The 24,039-nt window shown below is 51.1% G+C and overlaps 4 protein-coding genes across 4 annotated transcripts; 2 read left to right on the top strand and 2 right to left on the bottom strand.

The window, feature by feature from the left end:
• The first annotated feature begins 1,030 nt into the window (after positions 1-1,030).
• BDP81DRAFT_434945 (uncharacterized protein) lies at positions 1,031-4,053 on the top strand. Its single transcript, XM_060591005.1, has one exon. It carries the CDS (start codon positions 1,307-1,309, stop codon positions 3,872-3,874), a length of 2,568 nt encoding a protein of 855 aa, XP_060442074.1. The 5' UTR covers positions 1,031-1,306; the 3' UTR covers positions 3,875-4,053.
• Positions 4,054-10,493: 6,440 nt separating this feature from the next.
• On the bottom strand, positions 10,494-12,193 carry BDP81DRAFT_326612 (uncharacterized protein; the record flags this gene model as incomplete). The annotated part of the gene is made up of 6 exons (XM_060585078.1): positions 10,494-11,001; positions 11,074-11,098; positions 11,163-11,233; positions 11,293-11,410; positions 11,490-11,850; positions 12,005-12,193. The coding sequence occupies 6 exons, from the start codon at positions 12,191-12,193 to the stop codon at positions 10,494-10,496; spliced, it is 1,272 nt and encodes a 423-aa protein (XP_060442073.1).
• Positions 12,194-18,806: 6,613 nt separating this feature from the next.
• Positions 18,807-20,330, top strand: BDP81DRAFT_495899 (alcohol dehydrogenase; the record flags this gene model as incomplete). Its single annotated transcript, XM_060595417.1, has 2 exons — positions 18,807-19,152; positions 19,426-20,330. The coding sequence occupies 2 exons, from the start codon at positions 18,807-18,809 to the stop codon at positions 19,992-19,994; spliced, it is 915 nt and encodes a 304-aa protein (XP_060442072.1). The 3' UTR covers positions 19,995-20,330.
• Positions 20,287-22,507, bottom strand: BDP81DRAFT_74193 (uncharacterized protein). The gene is made up of 5 exons (XM_060596228.1): positions 22,091-22,507; positions 21,959-22,035; positions 21,386-21,907; positions 21,047-21,327; positions 20,287-20,952 (listed from the first exon to the last, which is right to left on the bottom strand). The coding sequence occupies exons 1-5, from the start codon at positions 22,349-22,351 to the stop codon at positions 20,453-20,455; spliced, it is 1,641 nt and encodes a 546-aa protein (XP_060442071.1). The 5' UTR covers positions 22,352-22,507; the 3' UTR covers positions 20,287-20,452.
• Between the last annotated feature and the right edge of the window lie 1,532 nt (positions 22,508-24,039).

Raw genomic sequence — 24,039 nt, 5'->3', positions numbered from 1 at the left:
AAGACATGAACAGAACAAAAGTTGGCTGAAATACTTAAAGCCCGAGCAACGTTTCATTCCATATTCAGCCACAAAGAAACGGGGTTAGTTGTCTTATATTCCCTTGGCCAAAGTCTTTCTTGTTGGGTTGCTGAATCGATCGAGTAAGAACCGGATCTCTGGAAACTCTTCTTGATAACATAAGCTGCCACGTGGTTATCCAATCTAACCTGACGGGAAACAGAGAAGGCTCAGACTTCCAGAGCTGATGTTGGTTGCATGTTCCTTTGCCGCAGGGACTGCGCCTCCCCGAGCCTTATCGAAACTTTGAGTTTTTTACCTAGTACATTGTCCGATACCGAGAACCAACGGGCAGTCGACGTTCCAGCTCGCTGGTCTTTTAGTTCGTCAAAATGTTGATGTATGGGTAATGCTGACTGCATACGAGGTAGCCACATTGGGGGTCATCATGTGTGTCCCCGAAGACCACCCTTGCGTTGGGGCTGAGTGATTTCGTTGTGATTGGTGGTACTTCCCATGTTCATTAGGCAGACATTTTCTGTCTGCCGATACGACAGCCTGATTGATTACATTGATATGGCGATCTCGAGTGAACGCTGCTCGTGCCACGGTGTGTTTTGCAAAGGCTTTTGACTGCTTCGTTTCTCCCTGCGGCATATGGAAGACAGTCTTGAAATCGCCGGTCACGTTGGCAAGATTCTTCCACAGCATTTGGAAATTAAACACAAGAATGGAAACCTTATCTTTTCACATCATCCGCCGAAGCCTAGAATCTACTTTTACGAGTGGTTCTTTAGGGTCTTGTGCATTTTTGCGATATGGGAGTCTCATATCTACCTACCAATGCTTGAGAGGGCCATGACCACATTAACATTTTCCTAAAGAGTAGCTGATATTAACGTAATTCTCACCTTTATCGTGGGGGCTTTGGTAGGCACCGAAATTTTTCTTTGCTATATTTAAACAGTGGCTTGAATGCATCAGGCTGCGTCTGCACAGTGAGTGCATCCACTCTCGACTAGCCTGGTCTGAGGGGGTGGTCATCTCAAATCCGATCGACGGGCCCGTCGGTGCAGCAGCTGAGTATGATTTCTTGACTTCTTGCGTATTTATGACCAGCAACCTGGAGCCCAATTCAACCCTCCATGGCCGCTTCTCTCAGCTCTTCCTTCTCATTTTTCGTTCTCGCGCCGCGGTAGTCTCAAAATCTTGATCGCATCTCAAATCTGTCGTTTGTTGGTACTTACCTACTTCCGATGCGATTGATCCAATCCAACAAGAGGCTGAGCGGCGTCGACTCCAGAGCATGTCGCAAAGAGCATGGAGCCGAGGAGTTCCACTCGACAACCAACCATCTCCTGATCTTCCAATCAGTCCACCACTGGACCACTATGAGATGTCACTTCGACCCATCTCTACGTTGTCACGACTGACCGACGAGGAGACATCTTGGGACAGGCCACTACTGTCCAGTCGAACCAAGAGTGTTGACGAAGAAACTCAGCGCTCGAGCGGCGGGCGGATGAGTGACTGGTCATATGCAAAAGTTACGACAGATCCCCGAGATCAATACGATGACGGGCTAGGACCTGCACAACACCGAGACAAGCAGGATGCCAGGCCCAGATTGCCCGACATTGAAGGTTCGAAGATCTCCAAACCCATCACTCGAACTGAATGGTCACGCTATTTCAACGGATGGATCGTCCACCTCCCTGCCATACTTGTAACTGTAGCGGTTCTACTCATTGGATCAATACAATTCTACTGGTACCCGGAGATAGGCCCGCTCGTCAGCGGTTACCGACTGGACACCGATGTCATCAGCAATGTGCTCCAGTTTGTAGCTAAATTACACGAACTACTCATCGTGGCATCACTATCTTCTATTGCTCTTGCGGTGTATCGAAGGCGTCTCGTCACAACTGGTATACGGTTAGGCTTTCTCACGGGAGGATACCGAGTCGGCGATCTCAACTACCTCAGAACTTCGTCATTCCGTCGCCAAGGTCTCAACAAGTCAAATCCCGGGGAGATGCTCCTTCCCGGATTCCTTGTCTTCGCCACCATCCTTTCGACCATCGTTGGACCAGCATCTGCGGTTTTACTCCTGCCTAGCTTGGGTTGGTATGAATTTGGCACAAGTTCAGCATTCAGTAAGATCGAGCCGCCTTTGCTGTACTGGTGGAATCGAAAGGCCATATGGTTCAAAGCTCCTTTCAGCGAGTACTCGGAATGCCAAGGACCTGCAGGGGTATATCGAGACTATTGTCCAGCTGGCGGGTTCTCTGAAATCTCGAGCTGGGTACGGGACTATGCCGCCACCGACTTAACCAACAATCTCACATTTCACTCCACATCATCAGAAATCAGGCGCCATTTAGTATTCACGCAAGCCGACGACAAGCCCAACACCCCCTCGACAACGCTTACCACAACCCCATCGCACTTCCTTATGACCAGTATTGGCCTCTTCCAAAAGTTCATCCATAGCTCCGACGTTGGCGCCCTATCCAGCGAGCCGCGCTATCGACTTACAGCCAAAGGAGGCGCCAATGTCAATTCACCTACTGGAGAAGGGACAGGGTTGTATCAGCCATTTGTACAATCCAGATGTACGATACACGATAAAGGGTACTTGGAGAATACTCCAGGATCTGTCAGCTTTCCAACTGAGTTCCTCAACTGCTTTGATGACGCTGATTGTCTCCAATCCAAACAAACCCCTATGCAGTTCAACGAGTCGGCATGGCTGCACAACGAAGACCTCGAAAACATCTCAGCCTCAAGCACTTTCTTTTTGGGCAAAGAAAACTCAACTGTGGTGCACCTGAACGGAATGATCCCCGACGCAACATCGGGGGAATCGAGAAACTTGGTCTATATTTGTAGCTTGTATGCAAGCTGGGCGCCGTCCAACTTCTCAATGGATCCGAGCATCAGTGACAGTCTTCAATCAACATTTAGCAGCGACAGAAGCATGAGAGACATGTATCACAGCAAGAGTCACGACGATATCCGTGTCATAAGATTCAGATCGAATTGGTTCAGATCGCTCAACCCACACTGGAATACCTCAGCCACGGCCACCACCTCGGGTATCAATCAAATTATCCTCAACTTTTCCATGGACGAGACACTGAATGGGAAAGAGGTGAAAGTTTTGGCCCCTGTCGATGGTGCGAATAACACAGCATCAGAAATATTCCTAGCCAAAGTCTTTGGGGTTTACCTTGCCGAGGGCCTGGCACGGAACAGTCTAGAACAAAGGACCAGGATCAAGCTAAACAGTACCGACACTGAGGTGACTTATCTCGACTTGAACGAGCAACATGGCTACCGCGGAGGTGTTCACAAAATTACACCTCACAACAACACACATCTTCAGGATGAGTGGAGGGACAGGACGACCTGGCGCAACACAACTTTTGCAGATTTCACTGAAGTGCTCAACACAGCTTTACCGATTAATTTTACTGCGGAGCGCTACGGATACGGTTCAGGACAAGGCCGCAAAACGTTGGAATTTGCCCAGGTGATGATGCTGATCTACCTCGGCATCATTGCCTTCTACGCCGCGACAGTTGGAACTGGATACGTGCTGGAGCTTTTGAAGGTCAATTCAGGTGGAGAGCGAATCCGGGTCTTGAGCGTGATACCATGGTCAGATTTGCAAGATTTGATCATACTCGCACTCAAGACGCCGCCTCCAACTGATGACGATCTGACTGCTGGGGCTGGTGTCACCTCTGACAAAGTGTGGGAGAAGGTAGTGAGAGCGGAGTCTGACGATAAACGCAATATTCAACTAGCATTTAAGGAGACAACACATACGAGGAAGCTAGATGTTAGTCGGAAGGAGCGGTATTATTGAGAATTACCTTTATTGGTTTTGTTTGGTTTTACTTTTTTTATTTTTTTAGCAAGGTTTAGGTATCATCTTGCTCTTGAAATCTGAGTTCCTTTCCCATATCATTTCTAGATACCTTTACTCTAGCTCTTATTAGCTTATGCAGACACATTTTAGAAGCCTCAAGGAGTACATCCACGCTGAAGTTGTCACGAGTTATGGCACGCAGCAATGGGCATATGAAGTGTGGTAAAAGTGGCTTGTATTAACCCAAATAGAATCGAGCAAGGAAAGGTGCTATATCCCATTGACTGCTGCTTAACGTCAGCGGAGTCGGATCCATAATAATACCCGCCTTTACCCCGCACTTCAATCGGTACAAGACGAAACATCATTTACCCCTATATTTTTTTTGACTTCTATCACCACCAAAACCATCATTTCAACCAATGTTACGATGTCTTCTAGTGATTCTGATGCTTCCGATGCCTCTATAGCTACCAATACCTCTGTACGGAGCTGTATATTTGTTGAGATCCTTCCCGAAGACCTTGAAGTCGGCTGTACTGCCGACTGTACGCCGGAGAAGTACGATAATAGCACAGTCCGGCCCCATGAGCCTCCGGCTGAGCCTGGCTTGCCCGGCTCCTTTATACCTTTTGATATACCGGCCCGGGACCAGCAAATACAGGACTTACCGCAAACGCCGATTAATCTTTTCCTTCGATACGTTCCCCGGAGCCTTGTTGAGCAGTGGGTCCGGTGGACAAATACAGCGCCGATTTCTAAGGAGGGCCCTCAGCCTAGACACTCTAGAGTGTATAAGTGGAAAAAGACCTCTATAGAAGAGGTATACCTCTTCTTAGGAATCCGTATTTATATAGGAATCCATAAGGAATATGAATTATCAAGATACTGGGCAACTCAGCAAGAGAAAGAGGACCCTATTCATCTATTTACCCGGTTTATATCCCGTGACCGTTATCAAATACTATCCCGGCAGCTCCGGATATTCGATACCTCTGAGTTCCCTAGTTAGTCTAGCTATGGCCGGTGCCGACGCCGGCCCCAGGATAATCTAATGCCGGATACGTATCGGAAGGTTAACGGGTGGTCGGCCCATATCTAGGATACCGGGGACTCCTTCTATACGGCCGGCTCTGACCTTACCGTTGACGAGGCTATGGTCCGTTTCACAGGCCGGTCCCTTGAGACAACAACAATCCCGACTAAGCCGATCCCGACCGGCTTCAAGATATGGATTCTTGCCCAATCATGCTACTGTCTCCGGTGGCTCTGGCATATCCACGGAAAGGGCCCGTACGGGCTAGTCCCACAGGCCCGGCCAGCGCCGGATGACGAGGCGGCAAAGCAGGCCCTTTTAACGCCAACGCAACGGGTTGTAACGACCTTAGTTACCCTACTTCCGGCAATAATCTACTACGTCTTTCTAGATAACCTCTTTTCTTCTGTCCGGCTCTTCCGGGCTATTCGGAAGCAGCAAGTCGGAGCTTCTGGCACTTGCCGGAAAGACAGCGGGATAGACAAGATCCTTGTTGCCGAGAAAGCAACTGAAGGACAAGATATCCCTTGGGGTAAGATACATTATATTCCTACTTTAGATGGGAAGGCATAGTGTTATAAATTACCTTTTAAGGATTTTTATATTAATTAGTTCTTCTAGCTCAACCAGTGTACCTAGAAAGATAATGCTATTGTACTCTTCTTGACAACGGTCTTCCGAGAAGGCCAGGATATTATCCGGAGCCGGCGCCGACCGACCGGAGATACTATTATAGAGCGGGCTACCCGGAAAGTCTTCGGCGCCGACGTCCGGAAGAACCTGCCAGTGCCGGCACCAATAGATAAGTATAATCGTAAGATGAACGGCGTTGATATTAGTGACCAGATGAGGTCCTATTATCAATGGGGCCACCCTATCCGGCGAGGGGGCTGGCAGGCAATTGCTTGGGACTTTCTGCTAGAAGTGATAGTTGTGAACAGCTATCTGCTGCAGCTCTGGGGCAAGCCTAGTTGGCAATCTATTAAAAAGCAGTATCAATGGCGGCAACTGCTTGCAGCCCAGCTTATCCAGCAGTTTGGACCATTAGCAGGAGGTCGGCAAGGATCACGACCTAAGCAAACAAGAGATAAAAGGAATACCTCTATTCCTTGGCAGTACCATCGCAAGGGATCGAGAAAGTCCTGCTCGCCTTGCTTCTATTGTAGTTGTTGGAACAGCAAAGGCTGATAAGGAGTAATAGGCAGGTACCATGGGCTGGCTGGCACCTGCCCTGGGCGAAGTGGGACAACTGGCTTAGTCATCACGGCCGGATAAAGGTGGGGCAAACACCCAGGCCGTCACTACCTACTTCGACCGACTCCTGCCTACAATGTAAGATAGAAGAACAACAAGAAGAACAAGCAATAGGATCACCAACAGACGAGTGATAATTGCTACCACTATTTGTCGTATACGACCCCGTGAACCAACAGTAGTAATATAATAGCATTACGATCCCGCCAGACTCTAGGCAAGATATCTGGTAATAACCTTAGAAAGCTGCGAAGGTATACTCAAAAAGGCTGCTTAGATTATAATATATCATTATGTACCGACCGAGAATGCTGGTACCTTTGGCATAACCCAAATATATAGACAATATAAGTACCTTAAAACGTGCCTAATTATTGGCTGACACAGATGAGCCTGTATGCCCTTATTGGCTGTACCCCGCACAAGGGCTCCGCTGACGTTAAGCAGCAGTCAATGGGATAGGAACAAATGAGAGAATCACGTGACAACGCACGTGTAGGGCTGATTACAGAGTGCTGATGCTATTCCTATTTCGTGACAGAAGTCTATCGCAAATACCGCCGGAGAATGCGAAACGTAAATGCAAAGCTACTTTAGCGTACGATAATCTAATTTCTACCGGAGCTCAAATCTCACGAGGTCAGTTCGAAGTTAACGGTCGCAATGGCTTAGTCCCGTGATCAAGCCGATTTTGGAATTGATGTATCAGAGTTAGGCCCAGCTGGAAAGCTCCGAATTCCATCGAGGCTCAATTACCCCAACATCATTCCAACAAACAACCCGCTAAGATGTTACTGACTTACTCAGATGAATTTGTCGTCTCGTGCCGATGTAAGAACAGGACTCTAACTCCAAGAGCGGTTCTTTCAAGTTGATGATACCCTAAAGTACGTACAAAGTACGTGTTCTGGTGCTCGGTTGAGCCGTGACGTGGCCGACGGCAGTTCCGGCGGACGAGGGCAGAAGATATGTCACGAATCAGCATATAGAGTAGCTCATGGAAATCGGGATCTCAACTGTGGTCCAATCAACTATTGAAAGGGGAAAAGGGAAGCCCTCGAGGGAGCCTCTCTTGTATGCCCATACCCCTGTCCACCCCTTATCTCTACCCCTGAGATATCCACTGCTATCTATACCTCTTTCGTGGCAAGATACATCGCCAAATATCTGCCCAGAGGACATGGTCATGAATACTGGAACCCTATCCATTTATCAGCGCCTGACGTGCTTACCATGGAGTCGGGCGTGCTAGCTCACCTTTTAACTTTGGGGGACTTAATCTGGATAGTGGGAACCATCGCTGGGGCCGTCCCGATGATTAAGATCGTCTGCGTTAGCTTCCTTTCTTAGCTCTCGTCGGTTGACTCGGTATAATGCAAGAGGATAGTGTTCAAGATACGCTTTGACGAGTTGTTGAGTCATGTCTTTCATCCGTGTGTGGGTTTAACGCCGCTGACATTTTCAAAGGAGTCGATTGAGAGTGTGTAAATTGCCAAGAATGGATGGATGAAGTTTCTTTGAAGCTGCCCTGAACTCTGGTAGCACCGTTGCACTGAACCGGCACTCGGATATTCTGCCCGTCAATAATCTTTCCAGCTCCCCGGAATGGCGCGATGTCCATATAAAAGTCCCATATTTTCACCGCATTTCCCCGCCGCTGAATGAGTGCGACTGCGAACTGTTGATCAGCCGAGTCCACGTATTGTCGGATCAATTGAATTGCAACAGTGCACGTGGGCCATTTTGAGTGTGAATGGAAACTGTGATATGGGAACTCCGAAGGTTGTATAACTTGTATTGAGTTTACACGTATTTACTAGGTAGCCAATCTAGCTATCTTTAGACCGAGGCTTTTGAGATCAATGGCAAAGGCAAAGATTGTCCCTAAGTGTGGCGCCGGGAGGATCCTTGTGTCAGAACGATAGCTTGAGCTTTGGACAAGGGAGCCGCGTAGCTGGACCTATCACCTTGTGACTGAGGCTTCAGAAGCCATTGGTTGGCAGTTGGCAACTCCGAAAAGCGAGTTGTAAAGAAAACCTCTCCTAGGTGTATGCATTTGACTAGTAGTCTTGTGCTTAGATATTAGTGAGAGAATTTCCAAAGCCGAGGCAGTTGGCCAAGCACAGTCAATCAGGTACTCGGACCCAATAAGTGATGAACCACTCCGCTTACCCCGAAGAAATCTGGCATGTGCATCCTCCGGTATTTTCGAAGTTCGTACCCATTGGGGCTGTTCTGGTTCTTGACACGTCCCTAGCGCGTAATGTCATGTAATTCTCCACGGACAGAACATGCAACTGTGCAACACCACACTTTTGTTCAACACAGGGTCTTGAAACCGGCCTGAATACTGCCCATCGGGAAGGTGGGAGTTACGTATCGTGTCTTTGTCCAAGTTCAGTCGTTCCATCTTCGTCCGAAAAGAACCCCATCAGACGTCGTTCGTCCAAGTCATCTCGACACTCTGTCCGCGTGGTGGCAGCGTGGGCAGCGTGGGCACGGATCGCTCGCACCTGTCGCAGGTTCAAGCCAAGCCCTGCCACACATCCATCCCCCTTTGAACGACCGACCCTTGCTCGCGATGAGGAACATAAGGCGTATCACATATTGAACGCCGCGCGCACGCGATGTTCTAACAAGCTTATACAGACGATCAAACATGGGAGGCCACGGGTTTGGTTCTTGGGGTGGCTATGATGTGCAACATTTTATGACAATCTTCGGGGGAAAAGGCTTGAGCATTCTCATAATCGCCGCGCGTTATTACTCGTGTTTCCTTGTCTCAAGTTTCGTGCCCAGCCACGAGGTTTGGGCCGGCTAACGTGGAGAAATATTTGACGTGACTTGTACCGGTCGGACGGCATCGTGATACCCGGGCCATTTGCCAGTCACAGCTCGCTGTAGAAGGCGGATTTCCAGTATTCCGGGGCCGATTATAGTGGATGTCTATGCCATTCAACTGCCGTAGATGTGTCGAGAATCTCACCAACTACGTTCTTATCGACTCAGATGAGCGTGACGCTGATCAGCATCCCGGATTCTCTATGTACCATTCTCGGTGTGATCCCCTGTGCTGGCCCGATACGAGAGAGATGCACGTCAGCACGCTAGAGTACGGATACCCCATCAAGAGCTTGTCAAATCGCCCAGAGCCTTCTTCATCGCAATTGAAGTATTGGCCAATTGACGAGAGTAAAGACCATTACGGAGTAGAGACGAACATGTTCTCAATTGACACTCTGCGGTTTGCCCCTTTTCCTTCAACGGTCGCATGTATTGAACTCAGAGTTTCGGTGTGGTTGCATGTGGCTGATTGACAAGACAGCTGCCACACTAACTCTTTTGAGTGACTGTAGCATCGGAGGATTTTGATGTCATAGCCATTTCCGTCACAGACCAACAGGTCGCAACCCTGAAGACCGCAAAGTGCGCAACTGGGGTGTAGCATGTCACGTTTTTGGCAAGTTTGCGTCACGGCTAGGTTCCCAGGTTCACCGTTCCAGAGATCGTCCCCGGACCGTTGTTTCAACGTTATGCTCAGCCTCGGACTAGGGGAGGCGTGATGTGCAAAGGGGGCCAAATCATGAGAGGCAATCATCACTAAACGGGGCGGCCGAAAAGGGACGATATGTTTCCAGCAAAATATGTAACCTGTTCTGTTGATGATAATGATGATGATGAACTATGTACTTGATTGGGATAACTTGATGCCCAATCGTCAAAAGTATACACACAATTTCCGCTGCCAATCCAAATAACGCGAGTAATATACAAGGGCTTATTTTCGCCGGATTTGCGTTCCCCCACATCCCAAGTACCCTCCCCTCCGTGAACTCCAGTTTTTTCCCCTCAGGATGTTCCCTGAGGAAAGCTTCATATCCCAGCGACGTGAGTTGTTATGAGTTGAGACCGCGCCGGTCTCGATGATCGTCGTGGTGCATGAGTGAGTGAGTGAGAAAGAGTCGTGTCGTGTTGCGCAACAAAAGTGATATGTATGGTAGCTGGTCGTCGTAGGTCGGGTCGAGGGGTCTGGTCTGAACCCTGGACCCCGATTGAAGCCACCACAGGGACGGTTAATCCAGTATGGCGGGTTTGCTGGCGCGGAGAAGTGGAGGTGGTGAGGTGGTTCGGGTGTGATGAAGAGACCTCTGTTGTTGCTCGCTCATTCTCTATGTTCTCATGACTCTCGAAGCCGTCTGGTATCTCTCTGCTGAGGTGAAGAGTCCATTTACATCTGCCGGATGGGGATGAGTCCTCGTTCTGCTACTGCCTCCTTTTTGTGAAATAATCTTGACATCGTTTCTTTCTTCTCGTTCCTAATCATTGCTAAGGAAACCTGCGAGGCGGTGGTGGCGATAATCCTTGTTGAACATGGCCTTGCTCAACATCCAGATGAGAGATGGTGTGAGGGTCGTGCTCGAAATCCAAGCTCTTGCCAGAGTGAGACCCGTTGAGATCCGCACTCTCGTTTCCTGATAGCGGCCACATGTCGGGCAGCGGCGCGGTGGGCGGGCGCGGCTTGAAGTCGGTCTCGGACGGCGATGTCGTCGAGTCGGACGAGCGGGCGGGGTCCTGCTTCCAGTACGGTGAGTCGTTGGCGGGCTCCTCGGGGATCTCGCGGAGCGCGATCCGCTCGTTTCCTTGCTTGTCGTTTTGCATCACGCCCGTCGATATCCGCTTGCCACTGCTGAGCTTGCTTCCGAAGGTTGTGCTCTGGCCGCCGACGGTAGACTCCAGTCTCTTGGAGGTCAGAGACGTGTGGATTTCCCTGAGGATTGGGCGCAGAATGGGGATGCACTGCACGATGATGGTGCCGGTAATTTCCGACGAGTACCTGGTGTAATCTTAGCGAACGCGTCCTTGAGTGGAGATGGCACGGAATTCGGCTCCTCAAAATACTACTCACCAGACTTGGGACAGACCATTGCGCCCTGTAATCAGATCGTATTAGCGATGTGTGTGAGATTTCATCAAGATTGGGTTGCCTTGGCTTACAGATATACCACTGATCACGACCGTTGCCCTCATCCTTCCAGCTGACTCTGATGGCGGCAACAATGGCGACACTGAGAAGAGTTAGTTCCCTGCAAATATCATGAAAATCATGGAAATGGTTCAAACTCACATCATTCCTAAGCTCATCGTAATACACAGACCGACCTTCTCGGCGCGTCTCATTTCCAGCGATCGGGTGATCAACCAGGGGAAGCACGCAAAGACGAAGTCCATGATGATGTTGTAAACTGCATACACGAGTCAGTCACAGATCGTGAAGTGAGAATGAGATGAGACATGAGCTGCCTGCCATCAGGTAAAACTCACCATTTCCACCCTCCTTGAAGTCGTCGCGGAATTTCTTTTCGAGGCAAATATTCAGTCGGTAGTCGCCGTCGTAACTCTTGCTGCCGCAAACTTTCCCCCACTGAACGACAACCTTGGCGATCATGTACACGTTCATCGTGACGATACAGAAATAAAGAATCCATCGCTGCCATTGGTTGCTCATTCGGATGAGGGTGACGCCAAAAGCCGACTTGGTCCATGCTTGTCCGATGAGAGTGCCGCAAGATGAGATGTTGATGAGGATGTGCATGCGGTCATCCCATTGTTCCGACGAGTCCTTGAGTACATAGCCGGTCGCGAATTCGTAAACAATTAAAATGTTGTTGGCCAGCAAAAGTAACTAGTCGGGGTTGTCAGTCAGACTACATCAACTAAACTCACAGGCAAACATGTCCGCAAGGGAGAGACCAGTCATGCTTTTTCGGAACATCGCAAATCATAAAGTCGTGCACACGTTGCTTGGTGGTGCTGGTTGGGGGAGGGGTTCAACTCACCCAAGATATCACAAGAATATAATCATCGTACCACAGTCCGTGTCGTCTTGTGATCTTACACCAAAGGCGCAGTGCGAGGAAAACGGTCGCACCAGCAAATAAACTCCATAACCCAGCGTTCAATTCGACGAAAGGGTTAACAAAAGCATGTACGGGTCCGTCGTTTGTGGCTCGTGAGTAGAAGTCCATCGTCACATTCTCGGCCGGGCTGTAAAGCCTCAAACCTCCGAATCGTGGTCTGAAGAGGCTGTTCAGAGTCTCGTAGGGAGCGGTGGTGTTCGGACGTCGGGCTGGCTGCGGCGGGCGGCGGGCGGCGGGCGGCGGGCGGCGTGCGGAGGCGAACACTCACACGGCACGGGACAGTAGATGGAAGGGCGAGAGGCGAGGATGAAGTAGAAACAAAAAGACGAACCAAATGAAGGCAAAAGCGACCAGGCGCGGGAACGGGAAAGTCAAAAAGGCAAAAAGAGTGTGTGTGACTGACTGGGCTAATCAAAAAAAAGAGTCAGCTTGCAGGAAAAGAGAGATGAGGAGAAAGTGGGAGGGCGGCGCAGGATCAGGGACGGGCAATATCCAGGCATAAGCAGAGGCTGCAGAAGAGGCACACACACCAGAGGAGTGAACACACACCACACACACAAACACTCAATCCACGGTCCACCAACAGGGGCGGGGAAAGTAGAGGCGAAGGGAAAGGATGGGAAGGGGAATCGTGCGTCCAGCCAGCCTTTGCCCAGTTTGTTCTTGCACCAACATGCGAGATTCTAGACTTGGCGGACCCCGCGAAGGCGGCGACTCCTGGAAATATATGAACAGCCGGGGTTGCGGACGTTAGTGCGCAGCTTCTGCTCCACCAACACGTACAAGAACCATGGGCTGATTGGCCGTCGGTATGAGGTGTTTCCTGGTTTAATGTATACGGCTGTGCGAGTTCACGGCCAAAAGATTTAAAAATATACATTGCGCAGTCGGGTGGTTTCTGGCAGGGGGCTTCCCTCGAGTCTTCCTGCAGTCCGCTCAATGGGCTGAACCACACACACACATACACCCGCATCCATCCTGTATTCCCTTCGGAGGGTGAGGAGCCAGACGGGCAGGTGAGCGTCGCCGTCCCGCGGATGCATGCTGCGCAGCTGGGGAGTTGGAAGAGGCGGCTCGCCAGCCCTGATGGTGGAGAGAGACCGAGATCAGCGACGATACTCACAGACTGTACGAAATGGAAGACGGATAGAGGCAGTGGTGCAACTCAGTGAAACCGGGTTGTTACAGGGACAGAGGACATTCAACAGAGTTCACTCCGGTCGTTCTCAGGTTGGTATCCATGACTAGCATCGCCTACGACATCACCGAGTCAAGATGTCCACCGTATCGGGAGCAGGAGATGATGGGCTGTGCAAAGGGGGTTCTGAGTGTTGTAAGTGTTTCTGCAATGTCGAGGCCTGGCGATACACCTGGAGACTGGAGTTGATCTGCTAGCTCCCTCCTCTCTCCCTTCTAGAATCTATACGGTTAGGGTTGGACCGCACTGATGGGTACGAATTGTTTGACTTGTGGTTTCAAGCGGCTTAGCCTTGGCGTCACCAAGATTGGAGTCTTGGTCCGCCCAGTTATGGAATCGGCCCCCGCTCTACACTATCCACGATCAGGGATGCCCCGAGGAGGGCTGTCAACTCATGGGCGACGATATAGATGAGACATGCATCCTTGTCCCGGTTCGCGTTCCCTCTCCACTGACCTCTCGAATCCCGGCAGATCGTTTCTTTCGTGTGGTGTCCACCCGTGGGCGGCCCCGTTGAGGCCGCAGAAAACTCAACGAGGATTGGGCATCTCTCTTTCACCCAGATCTTTCTTCTCGCTCGTGACTGAAGCGGATATCCCGCGAGCAGCCCAGCCAGTGGAATATCACTGTTGGGTGTTCCCAAATGCACGTAAGTGCATCTTTGAACCCGGCATGAGCATGGCAAGATAGCAGCAGCACGGACATGGATAGGCCTGGGCGCGCGATTTCGGGGACAGGGGCACTGTGGCGTAATTCACCCACCTTGGGTTGCACTTTTGGGGGGGCCGAAGTGACTGAGTGCTCCTATACGTGGTACAATTTTCCCACATCCCGGCTCTACACTTCCGTGCGGCCACGTGGAGTGACTGTGAAAAGTGCGGTTGAGAAGTCGAGAGAGCGAGCAAAAGGTCGAATGTGACACCGTGATCCCTCTTTCAAGTTTTCAAGAGCTTCCAGTCGTTCCAGAAATGGATTTCCGTCGTTCTCGTTCAGGCTGACGGGTAACAACGCTGCAAGCGAGTCCCGTGTAGTACCCGAGCTGTCATTGTCGCACGAGCTGTTCGCTTCAGCCTTCGCGTCTCCCCTATCGCGGGCACGCGGTTGTCACCGTCCCGTTAGTGTAGGACCATCCCATCTTTTGACACTTTGAATGTCACTAAACTCTGGACTGGGGACGTTCCAGAATCCGCGCCAATGGGACACCAATCAGAAAATCCCCCTTCCGTGGCGATGGCCTAGTGTAGATGGATGATCTATACTTGATCCGAGGGCCACGTCCGCTTTTTGGGCGTTGGTGTCACTTGGTGACCCCCCCTCCAACATCTTCTCCCCGAAAAAAGCAATCTCGATGTGGTTTCCAGACTGGACTCTGTCTCCGTCCGAATGCTCCCTCTGTTGGCCGTTGTGTGACACATTTCCGGCTTCGTGATTCGGCCGAATGTCCAACGGTTGGGCCTTGGCAGGGATTCGGACAATTTACGGCGGTAGTAGCAGTGACATGTGTCGACGGTGGATTTGTGGGAACGCAAGTCTCAGGAAAAAAGGAGAAGGACATCGGGAGTTTTCCTGTTCGTACGTTTTTTATTTTCCTTTTTGTTTCTTGCGTCTTTCCTTTTCCATACGTCGCTGGCACTCTGTTCTGGTTTTCTCTCCCCCCGACGACGGATGTGATGAGTAAAGCTGCGGCACGCCGCACGCCGCAGCGGAGGCCTTGCTGGGCTGTGAGCCCGCGCGGTAGTATTATCTCTTTATTTCGATATGGGTCTATATGGAAATGGCCACATGCCGTCCAAAGCGGGCCTCCCTTCCTCGGGTGCGGGATGCTCGGTCGTTCCCAGGGGAGCTTGGCCGCTGATTTGACTGAATCGTGAAAGGTTCAACGTTGCAAAGTAACGGAGCTCGAGGAACCTTCTGTTGCAACACCGATGGGGTCGTGCTCTCAACAACAAACGTGCGCCCAGAAATCAGGAGCATAGCACGATAGCAACAGTATTACAGAGTAGTAACTAACTAAAAGCAAAAAAAGATTGAGGAGGTTTCGTCGTTTAGGGGAGAGATCAAGAGGGCCACCGAAACTTGCGCGATCCACGTGTGAAAGCCCAAGGGTGAAAGTTAAAGGCCCAGGCCTAAGCGGAATACGTGTGGATACTTTTGCTAGGAAAACTTGTGCCGTCGCAAGATTCCAGGAGTACGGGTTGGTCGGCGGAGATGATGGATATCGCGCGGAACTTCGGAACTCCCCCAACTCCCAAAGGTGACCAACTGTGACGCCACGCGAAAATACTCAAAGAGGGAACCAGACGCTCCTTTCCCGCAAATTACGTAGCAATGCGATGCCGCTTACCGCTTACCGCTTACCTCGGCCGAGGCATGAGCTTTTCTTCAATTTCTGGTAGCGAGCCGCACGCACACGGATTGGACAGTCTGGCGATAGGCGAGAAGTGGCTCGTCACCCTGTGATCACCCGGTGACGACAGAGCAGCAATGCTGTGATGGCGAAGAACTCGCAAGTGCCGGAGATGGCTTCCCCAAAAGAAATGCCATCAGCCGATAAGCGCAGCCGGGCTGTTGCCAAAGTTCCAGGCACACAAAACATACTAGGAAACCGGCGTCTTGGCTCCAACGGGCAGGCTACTCTCCCGACCTGGGGGAGAAAAGAGCTTATGCTCTCTAGTGTGCGTCTTTAGCCTCTCCGGAGGGAAAACTAACGGGTCTCACGTCCGGTCGTGGAAAAGCTCGCCGCGCTAGACAGCCACTTGGTACTGCAAGTCTTGTGGCTTCAAATCTTCATCGCTGACAAAGGCCTTCACCGATCGACTAGGGTTTCGAAAACGTGCCAAGCGCTCGGAGCTCCCTTTCACACTTTGGGATAGATCACATGGCTTTTTGAGCGAGAGCACTGACGAGCGGTCTTCTAGAATATCGTTGCACAAAGGGGGCCTAGCGTTCATCTCTCCACCTAGCCAGCCATCCCGGGCGGGAAGAGCCATGTCGTGGTGGCTTGCCTTGTCATACGCGTATGCGAGCTGAGAATTTAGCGTAAGAGTAATTTTGTTATCGGTCAAGATTAATTTTGATTAAACAAATCGCGGCGCAGCATGTGCCGAGAATGGAGTCTTTTCTTTTTTCTCCGTCAGACAAACAAGACGCTTGCATTGTTGCTGCAGGCCACTGCCGACATATGCAGAGTTCTGAAGAGGCGGTGGGTGATTGATAATGTCTTGATCATGGGGGAGCATTCCAACAATCGTCACGAGAAACCAGGCCTCGGAGACAAAGAACCTGATGTGCCGCTTGAATTGACGAACACGCAACCACTCTCCGAAAAGCCAAGCCGTGAAATAACATGACAACTGGCCGCTCTTGCAGTTCCGCCAATAGAATCGAGGCCCTTGAACGACCTGCAGAGCAACCATCCGGGCCAGTGATATTTCCTGGGATATCGTGCCGGGGTCTACAAGTTGAGGGTGGTGTGGCGGAACGGAGCAGGCCGCGCGAAGCGGGGTTATACACCAGGACGACGTGTTATTGAGAGGCTGGGTAGGATCTGATCAGCCCAACGTACCCTCGGCGATCTTGAAATCGATGCTAGGCTGCTAGCTGCTTATGCTGGCTGCTCACGCGATCTAGATATTCGAGAATTCGGCCTTGAATCAAAATGGATAGATTCTCCAGAGTCAAGCTGGGTGGCCATGAGCAACTCGTCAGGTGTGCCACGACTTCAGTGGCAACTTGCACGTGGGCAATGTTGGAGGCAAAGACAAACGGTCCAAAGATGCATGAGATACAGCATGTGACTCTTAGTTGAGGTATTAAGACAGGACCAACAGCAAACAGTAGCATAGTTGTGTTCAATTGTAGCCCTCGTTATTGATTCAACTGTGTCACCTATTTGCCAAACCCTGTCCACACAAACGACAATCCATAATGAATATTCAGCCAAGCCGTTGAGTCTTGTATGTGAGCTGTCTTTGAACAATAAGTGTTTTCTAGAGAAAGAAAGGTACTCGCGAAGGAAGAGAGACGGCAGATTGAGTTAATTGTCCACATATTTCGAATGTCAATCTCGACATTGTTTACTACCTTAAGTACGTAGTACACTGGCCACTTGAAGAGGTTCAGCAGATCTATGTATTTGGCTTCGTTGACAGACTCAGTTGATAATTGATAGACGACACTGTCTTAATTTCTCGGGTTTGCCCCATACTATCTATGACTTGAAGAGACATTGTAGTTCACAAGTGTGGAGGGCAGGATTCATTGAAACTGGCACAAGAAAATTAAGGGAACGGCAGCTGCCTGATTTTGGGAATAACGTGAAGTTAAAGAGTCTCGCCAAAATATGCTAAGTATCTTCTACACGCCTAGGGCGTTGAACGGCAACTCAATGAGACTGTTGGTATTTGTTGGTATACACGTCAGCAGGGCAACCGTACGGTTGGAACGAAGTGTCAATAATGGTCTATTATTGCTGCGTCTGGAGGTGGAAGGAGGAGATTGTGGGCAGAGCCCACGATCTCCCAGAAGTGGTATATAAGTGAAAGGGCCGTTTTTAAGTGCCCATACCGCCTTCCAGATCCATCTTTTCTGCCGACTGCTCAGAGATCCAACAGTATTCCTTTCACAGGTAATTTGGTTCGAACCGTAGGGTCCTGGGGGTGACGAAGTATCAATATCTCTGTATTTATTGATTCTGCGTAAGGAGTAGAAGGGAGATTCCAACCGGAGGTTGGGTGGGTAGTCGAGGTCTAAGTGTACCCCCTCGAGGTGGCCCATGCTCTGCCTCTATTCGCGGTCGAATTGGACTTCCAATCCGACATTCGCCAACGGTACAGATAATAGTCCTTGATGACAGATTATGGAGGCCTTCTACAACCTCAAGCCCGTCTCTGATCAGCCAACTCAGACCGGGTCGATCCCTGCTTCTCGTCCTTCCCATTGGCGGCTGCAAAGAAGTCTAGTCGAGTGTAAGCGGTGCACTGTCGCTCCTCGGGAGATATGCTTAACCCCGTGTCAGCGACTAACAGGGATGTAAGGTATTACGGGGACTTTTTTTTGCCCGCAGGCAATTTTAAGCTCAGCCCTACAAACTTCATCATGATTGTAGAAACCAAAGGCGGCTTGGTGAGATCAAGGCCTGAATATCTAAGCCTCGGCTGATCAGCATGCATACGCGGCACGTATGTACGGTCATCACCGCCTGCTTGCAGCTTGCAGCTTGCTGTCGGACCAGGCCGCTCTTTATGAATGATGACGGTGATCATGGAGATAGCGTCATAAAGATGTTATCGTAAGGTAAGTAGGCGAAGAACTACAATCCCGAAATACCGGGCTCTAGGAACATAAAGAAATATAAAAGTCAAACTCTCGTTCTCTCTGGACTGTTCTTTCCAAGCAAGGAACAGCATAGTACCCTGTCCTTCTTCCACTTTCATCAAAGTTTCTTTCTGCTACCGTGAGAAACCAAGCACACGACATCATACCACGCCAAGCAGTGAAGCAGTCAACCCGTAAACCGTAAACATGGCACTCAACATAACAAACTCAACAATGTCAACAATGCGAGCAGTAGCCTGGTTCGGCCAACCCTACAACGTCTCCGTAATCGACATGCCCGTGCCCATGATCCTCAACCAAACAGACGTCGTCGTCCGCATCACCTCCTCCGCCATCTGCGGCTCCGACCTCCACATGTACCACGGCTTCGGCCACGAGGCCGTCGGCTACGTCTCCAGCGTCGGCGACGCCGTCTCGAGTCTTACGGTTGGCGGCTACGTCATCGTCCCAGACAACGCCAACGACGGGCACTGGGGCCCCTCGCACCCCCTGTCCTTTGGCGTTGGAAACTCAAATTATGGAGGGCTGCAAGGTATGTCCTCTTTCGGGAGAAACCCACCCCATCTCTCCAGTACTCCTATTCCTGTATGGTTCCTCCGTTCGGAAGCCGTCGTTGTTCACAGGAGAAGAGGAACCCTAAGCTAACCCGTTCCTCGCCCTGTAACAGCTGAATACGCAAGGGTTCCCTACGCCGACACATCCCTCATCCCCATCCCAATAACCTCGACCAACAACACAGCCGAGCTCGACTATCTCATGATCTCAGACGTCTTCACAACAGGCTAGCACGTCCTATCCTACTCAGGCTTCCAACCCGGCGACACAGTCGCCATCTTCGGCGCCGGCCCCGTCGGTCTCCTAGCAGCCTACTCCGCTAAACTTCGCGGTGCCTCCAGGGTCTACATCGTCGACCGTATCGATAGCCGCCTCGAGCAAGCCGAATCCTTTGGTGCCATCCCCATCGATTTCTCCCAGGAAGACCCCGTAGAAGCAATACTAAACCGCGAGCCCGGAGGCGTGACGCGCAGCGTCGACTGCGTGGGTTTTGAATCCGTCAACGCCACAGGAGATCCCCACAACGGCATCGTGCTGGAGAACATGGTTGCGGTGACCGCTGTGTATGGAGGGATGGGCATCGGCGGCGTCTACAATGGTGGCTCAAACAGTACCGAAGGAGCGCCCAATGCGGGGACCCTCCCGGCGGAAATTCCCATCCCCATGGCCTCGCTGTGGAGGAAGGGACTGTCTGTCGGAACAGGTATCCTTCTGCCTTTGCTGAGGGCTCCTCCCTTGCTGGACTTGATTGCGTCTAGCGTCGCTAAGCCGAGCCTCGTGGTCACCGCGGAGATCGGCATTGAGGATGCGCCAGAGTAATACCGCCGCTACAGCGACCACTTGGAAAACAAAGTCGTCATCCGGTTCCCTTAGATAGATAGCGTGTAGCGCGAGACGACTGAAGGGGCAGTGATGATAGAGAGTGGAATTGCTCTGGCAGATCATGATACTAAACGTAAGACCTCAAAATAACCCTGCAACTAGTTGACACGAGAAGCCCAAGTTTCCAATCAGTCGTAAATATACAACCTCTTCATACATATTCCCAATACAAACCAGAAAGTACAACAATACATAACAAGCAAAAAAGAAAGAGAAGGGGCCGCCAGACATAGCGGGAAAGGAGTGGTGGGTAAAGAACGAAAGTGGACGATTTCGAAGTTGGCTGGGGCATGACAATATGCCATGGCCTCGAACAACCATTGTGATGTACTAATAACGTATAGGCGCCCAGAAAAAACCTGGCATCCGCTGCGAACAAGGTATTTCGCTTGCTCTCACATGTAGTTTTGCCGAGCACCAAGAGGGTCCTCAATGCTACCAGTTCCGTAGGCCGAGTCGGGGTCAGTGAGGCACTGGTCGTCCGATGATGCGAAGCTTTGGGGCATATTATACTGGTCAAAGCTGGGAAAGGTGCGCCAGTCGAAATCCGGATATCCAAAAGCCCATGGCTCCATGCCCTCCAAGACACTGGCGCCGTCGCCAACGGTCAAGTCGGTTTCGAGGGCCGCTGGCGAGCTCGCTCGAGACCCGGGTCGCGCAGTTTCTGGGTCACCCAGAGCTGCCGCTTGCGATGGCGAGGGTATGTTCTCAAAGATGTCGGCACATCTGGCCGAGGAAGCCCGGATCCAGCCCACGAGGCGGTTCATGATACCTTCCTCGAAACCCTCGAAGTGGCGGTCAAGCTCACTTTCAAGTTCGCGTTGAATCATGTTGGGCATCTCACGTCGCAAGAACTTAACATACTGGCGCTTCAGAGCCTCAGAGTTGGAGTCGCCTGCCGTTTCGTCGTACCCTGTTACCCAAGGTCAACAATTCGAACTCTTCTTTTCATCTCACGATTCTATTCTAAGACGGAGGTTTCAACTTACAAGGACTTGGAGGATTGTCCACGTCTTGCGTTCCAGGGAACAAAATGTAATATACTTCGTACCACTTGTCGACATCGTCCTTCTTACTGGCCACACGCGCTCTGAGATGCTTCTCCGTATCCTGGTCTAATCCTGCGCTTGGGTCTAGCTTGCGCGTCTTCTTGTCGCGCACAGGGCAAGCGACAACTGCTCTTAGGTGGTCCTGGAGCTGGCTGTCGCTCTTGAACGCCTCAAAGCATCTGGTGCAGGTGAAAACGCGATGTTTGCGATAGATGTGTTCCCTTTGGTTGCGTTAGTAATGAGCCCACAAGCTGGCCTAGTACCGAATATCAAACTCACTTCATGCGATGAATCTCATGCCAGCCAGGGCCAACGCAGGTTCGATGACTCTTGTATCTGGCAGGATCGTGCTTGTAGAAGGGGCACGCAAACTTTCGACGATCATCATCTTCGTCTGTCTTGGTGCGCTTCTTGTTTCGGTTTCGGTCGTTGCTCTCGTCGTTCTCCGAGGCGTCGTCATCTTCTTGATCACGCCCCTTTAGTTGGCGCTTCTGACCAGCCATAGGGCGTTGTTCAGCAGCCCGCCTTTTGATACCTCCGGACCTAGAAGACTTTGAACCCTGCTGGCAGTCCCCGTCCTGCTCGTAGGCCTCATCGCTGGGACAGACGTTGTCATCAAGCCAGTCTTCGACCTTCGCCATAAAGACTTTGATGAATGCTTTCTTGCGATGCGCCAGGTAGTTGTCGATATTCGTGGCTGGCACGGGACTCGTCCGATGTCGACCGATTAAGTCAGTGGCGCGAGCAGACCGTTGTGCTGGATCGGATCTGCGAGACGGAGGTATTGGTGAAGGTGATGATCTATTAAAGAAGTCAACATGCCGCAAAGTCTAAAAGTATTTGACGGATTACCTCTGAGAGGCACTTTGCGCCTCACTTCCTCCCCCACTGCTGTCAGTTGGGGATGGGAGTCTGTTGCTGTGTGTTCCCTGATTATATGAGCGAAGGTTTATCGAACAGGTCAATTGGATTGGTGCTACTCACTGATGCTTGTCTCACTACAAGGTCTGAGTTGGCTCGAGTGCTTGAGGACTTGGGTGGTTTGGAGGAGGGGGTTTCGTGTTTCTTAGGCATGTCCGTTGAACAGTTGCCCGGCCGGCTATCTTGTAAAGCCTTGAACCGGGAAATCAAGTACCTGAAGTCGGGGAAGGACTTCTTCGATGATCTGCGGATGTATCGAGGAAAGGGGTTCAAAGAAGGTCTAGTAGGTCTAGTGTAGGGGGTTGGTCTTAAGACGGCGAGCATTTCCTCGTACGGGTAAGAGAGTGCACGCTAACACTGGGGTTGGAACATCCTGCTCTTTTCTCAAAGTTGGAGATTTTACTGCCTGGAACAAATTGAAGAGTTGGGAAGTGGTGCTTGGAATGCTTAGCTGCGAATTGGCGGTGTTCGATGATGTTCAAGCAGGAGTAGAACCAGGCTTCAAGGCAACTCAGTGTCATTATATCTTCCTCAGATTCCGGTCTCCGCTGCTGACGCGACCCCCACTTCTCGACTCCGCGCTCAAAATTGTGCGCGCATTTGCGAACAACTTCTTTGAGAGCAATCGAGGGGGCGCATGTCTCAAGAGATGCCGCCTCACTCTGGGGAGTCCAATGGCGAATGCAGAGCGGAGATGATGGTTGATAAGCCCATTGGACGCCCCAGAAGACCACGAGAGACGCAAAATCTGGTCATCTGGGGTGGTACTTGGGAGCTGTCCGTCATTCCATCCCAAACGGTGGAGTACGCAATGTCGCGCATGTATGTCCGCATACAATGTCGCCGATGGTTCGCACGCGATCGAGACTACTCAATTGCGGGCGACGAAGGCCTTCACTTGAAGCCGAGGGGGGTGATATTTAGCAATGCGATATCCGGTTTGTCGAGGGTATCGCTCCTTCAGCGTAGGAATTGCTGTTGGTTTGGTGCCTGCCTGACCCAATTGACTTCCTGAGCGCGAGAAGAGCAGCAACCAACTGCATGTACGGCAAGCACCGTAAGTACTCACAACTACCCAGAGGATGGCCTCAATTGACCTAATGGTGACCAGTTCTCGAGACCAGAACCATCGACGGTGCTCAATCGAGCAAATCAGTCAAGACGCCTTCAATCGGAAATGGCCGGCCGTTGCGGCTGTCTTCGTGTCCCCTCCACTCGATCGTCCGCCCATGAACATTTCCGGTGAAAGGTATGGCCCAAATCATGCCACGTCAGGCAAATGAGGGGTTGAATTGCGGCAATGTAGGGGCCAACGATCGTCGGAGAGATACGGACTGCAGTCGAAGGGGCTAACTGCATTGCGGACCGTCGATGAAGCGGACGGACGGCATCAGGTCGGCGAGGTACCTTCGTCGGCAGGGAACCGGACGTGACGAACACGTGAGATGCTGTGGCTAGCGGCAGCGAGTCGGCAGCTGAAGAGCCCCCGCGTGGTAAGACGCAGCCGGTGGTCGCATTGTTGCAGCAACTCAGGCAGACTGAGGAGGGGACCCTGTAGCGAGGAACATAGGTTCGTTGCCTGTTCTGCCGATAACGGGGAGACTTTCCGGTGCTTCGTTTTTGTATTCGTATTTTGCCTTTTGGGCTATTTCAAATGCCTCGAGGGAATGTTTTTGAAATCAAAGGTGATGGAAACCCGGGATGATGGTTGTAGGGAGGATGGAGGGAAGTTGAGATGGAGAGAAAAAGAGACGATGTTTGGGACGGAGTCGTACAAGAAGTCCAATTAGAGTTTGGAGCGTGCACAGTCAGGTTTTCGGGCCTTTTGTCCTCAGGAATCAGGGCATACACGTACCCTTTCAGCGTTTGCTACCCCTAACCGCCGCCCCTGTCCGCTTCATTTCCAGCGGGGTTCAGTAATTCGTCACATCTCACGGTGCCCTGCAGGTCCGAATTGAAAACTCGTTCCTGGCGACTAGCCATCGGACTCGTGAAGATCGCTGGAGGGATCT

This window comes from Colletotrichum phormii (genome assembly GCF_030913505.1).
Source record: "Colletotrichum phormii strain CBS 102054 chromosome Unknown BDP81scaffold_18, whole genome shotgun sequence".
NCBI lineage: Eukaryota > Fungi > Ascomycota > Sordariomycetes > Glomerellales > Glomerellaceae > Colletotrichum > Colletotrichum phormii.
The sequence above is the reverse complement of the archived record's forward strand: the minus strand, read 5'-3'. Positions and strand labels throughout refer to the sequence as shown.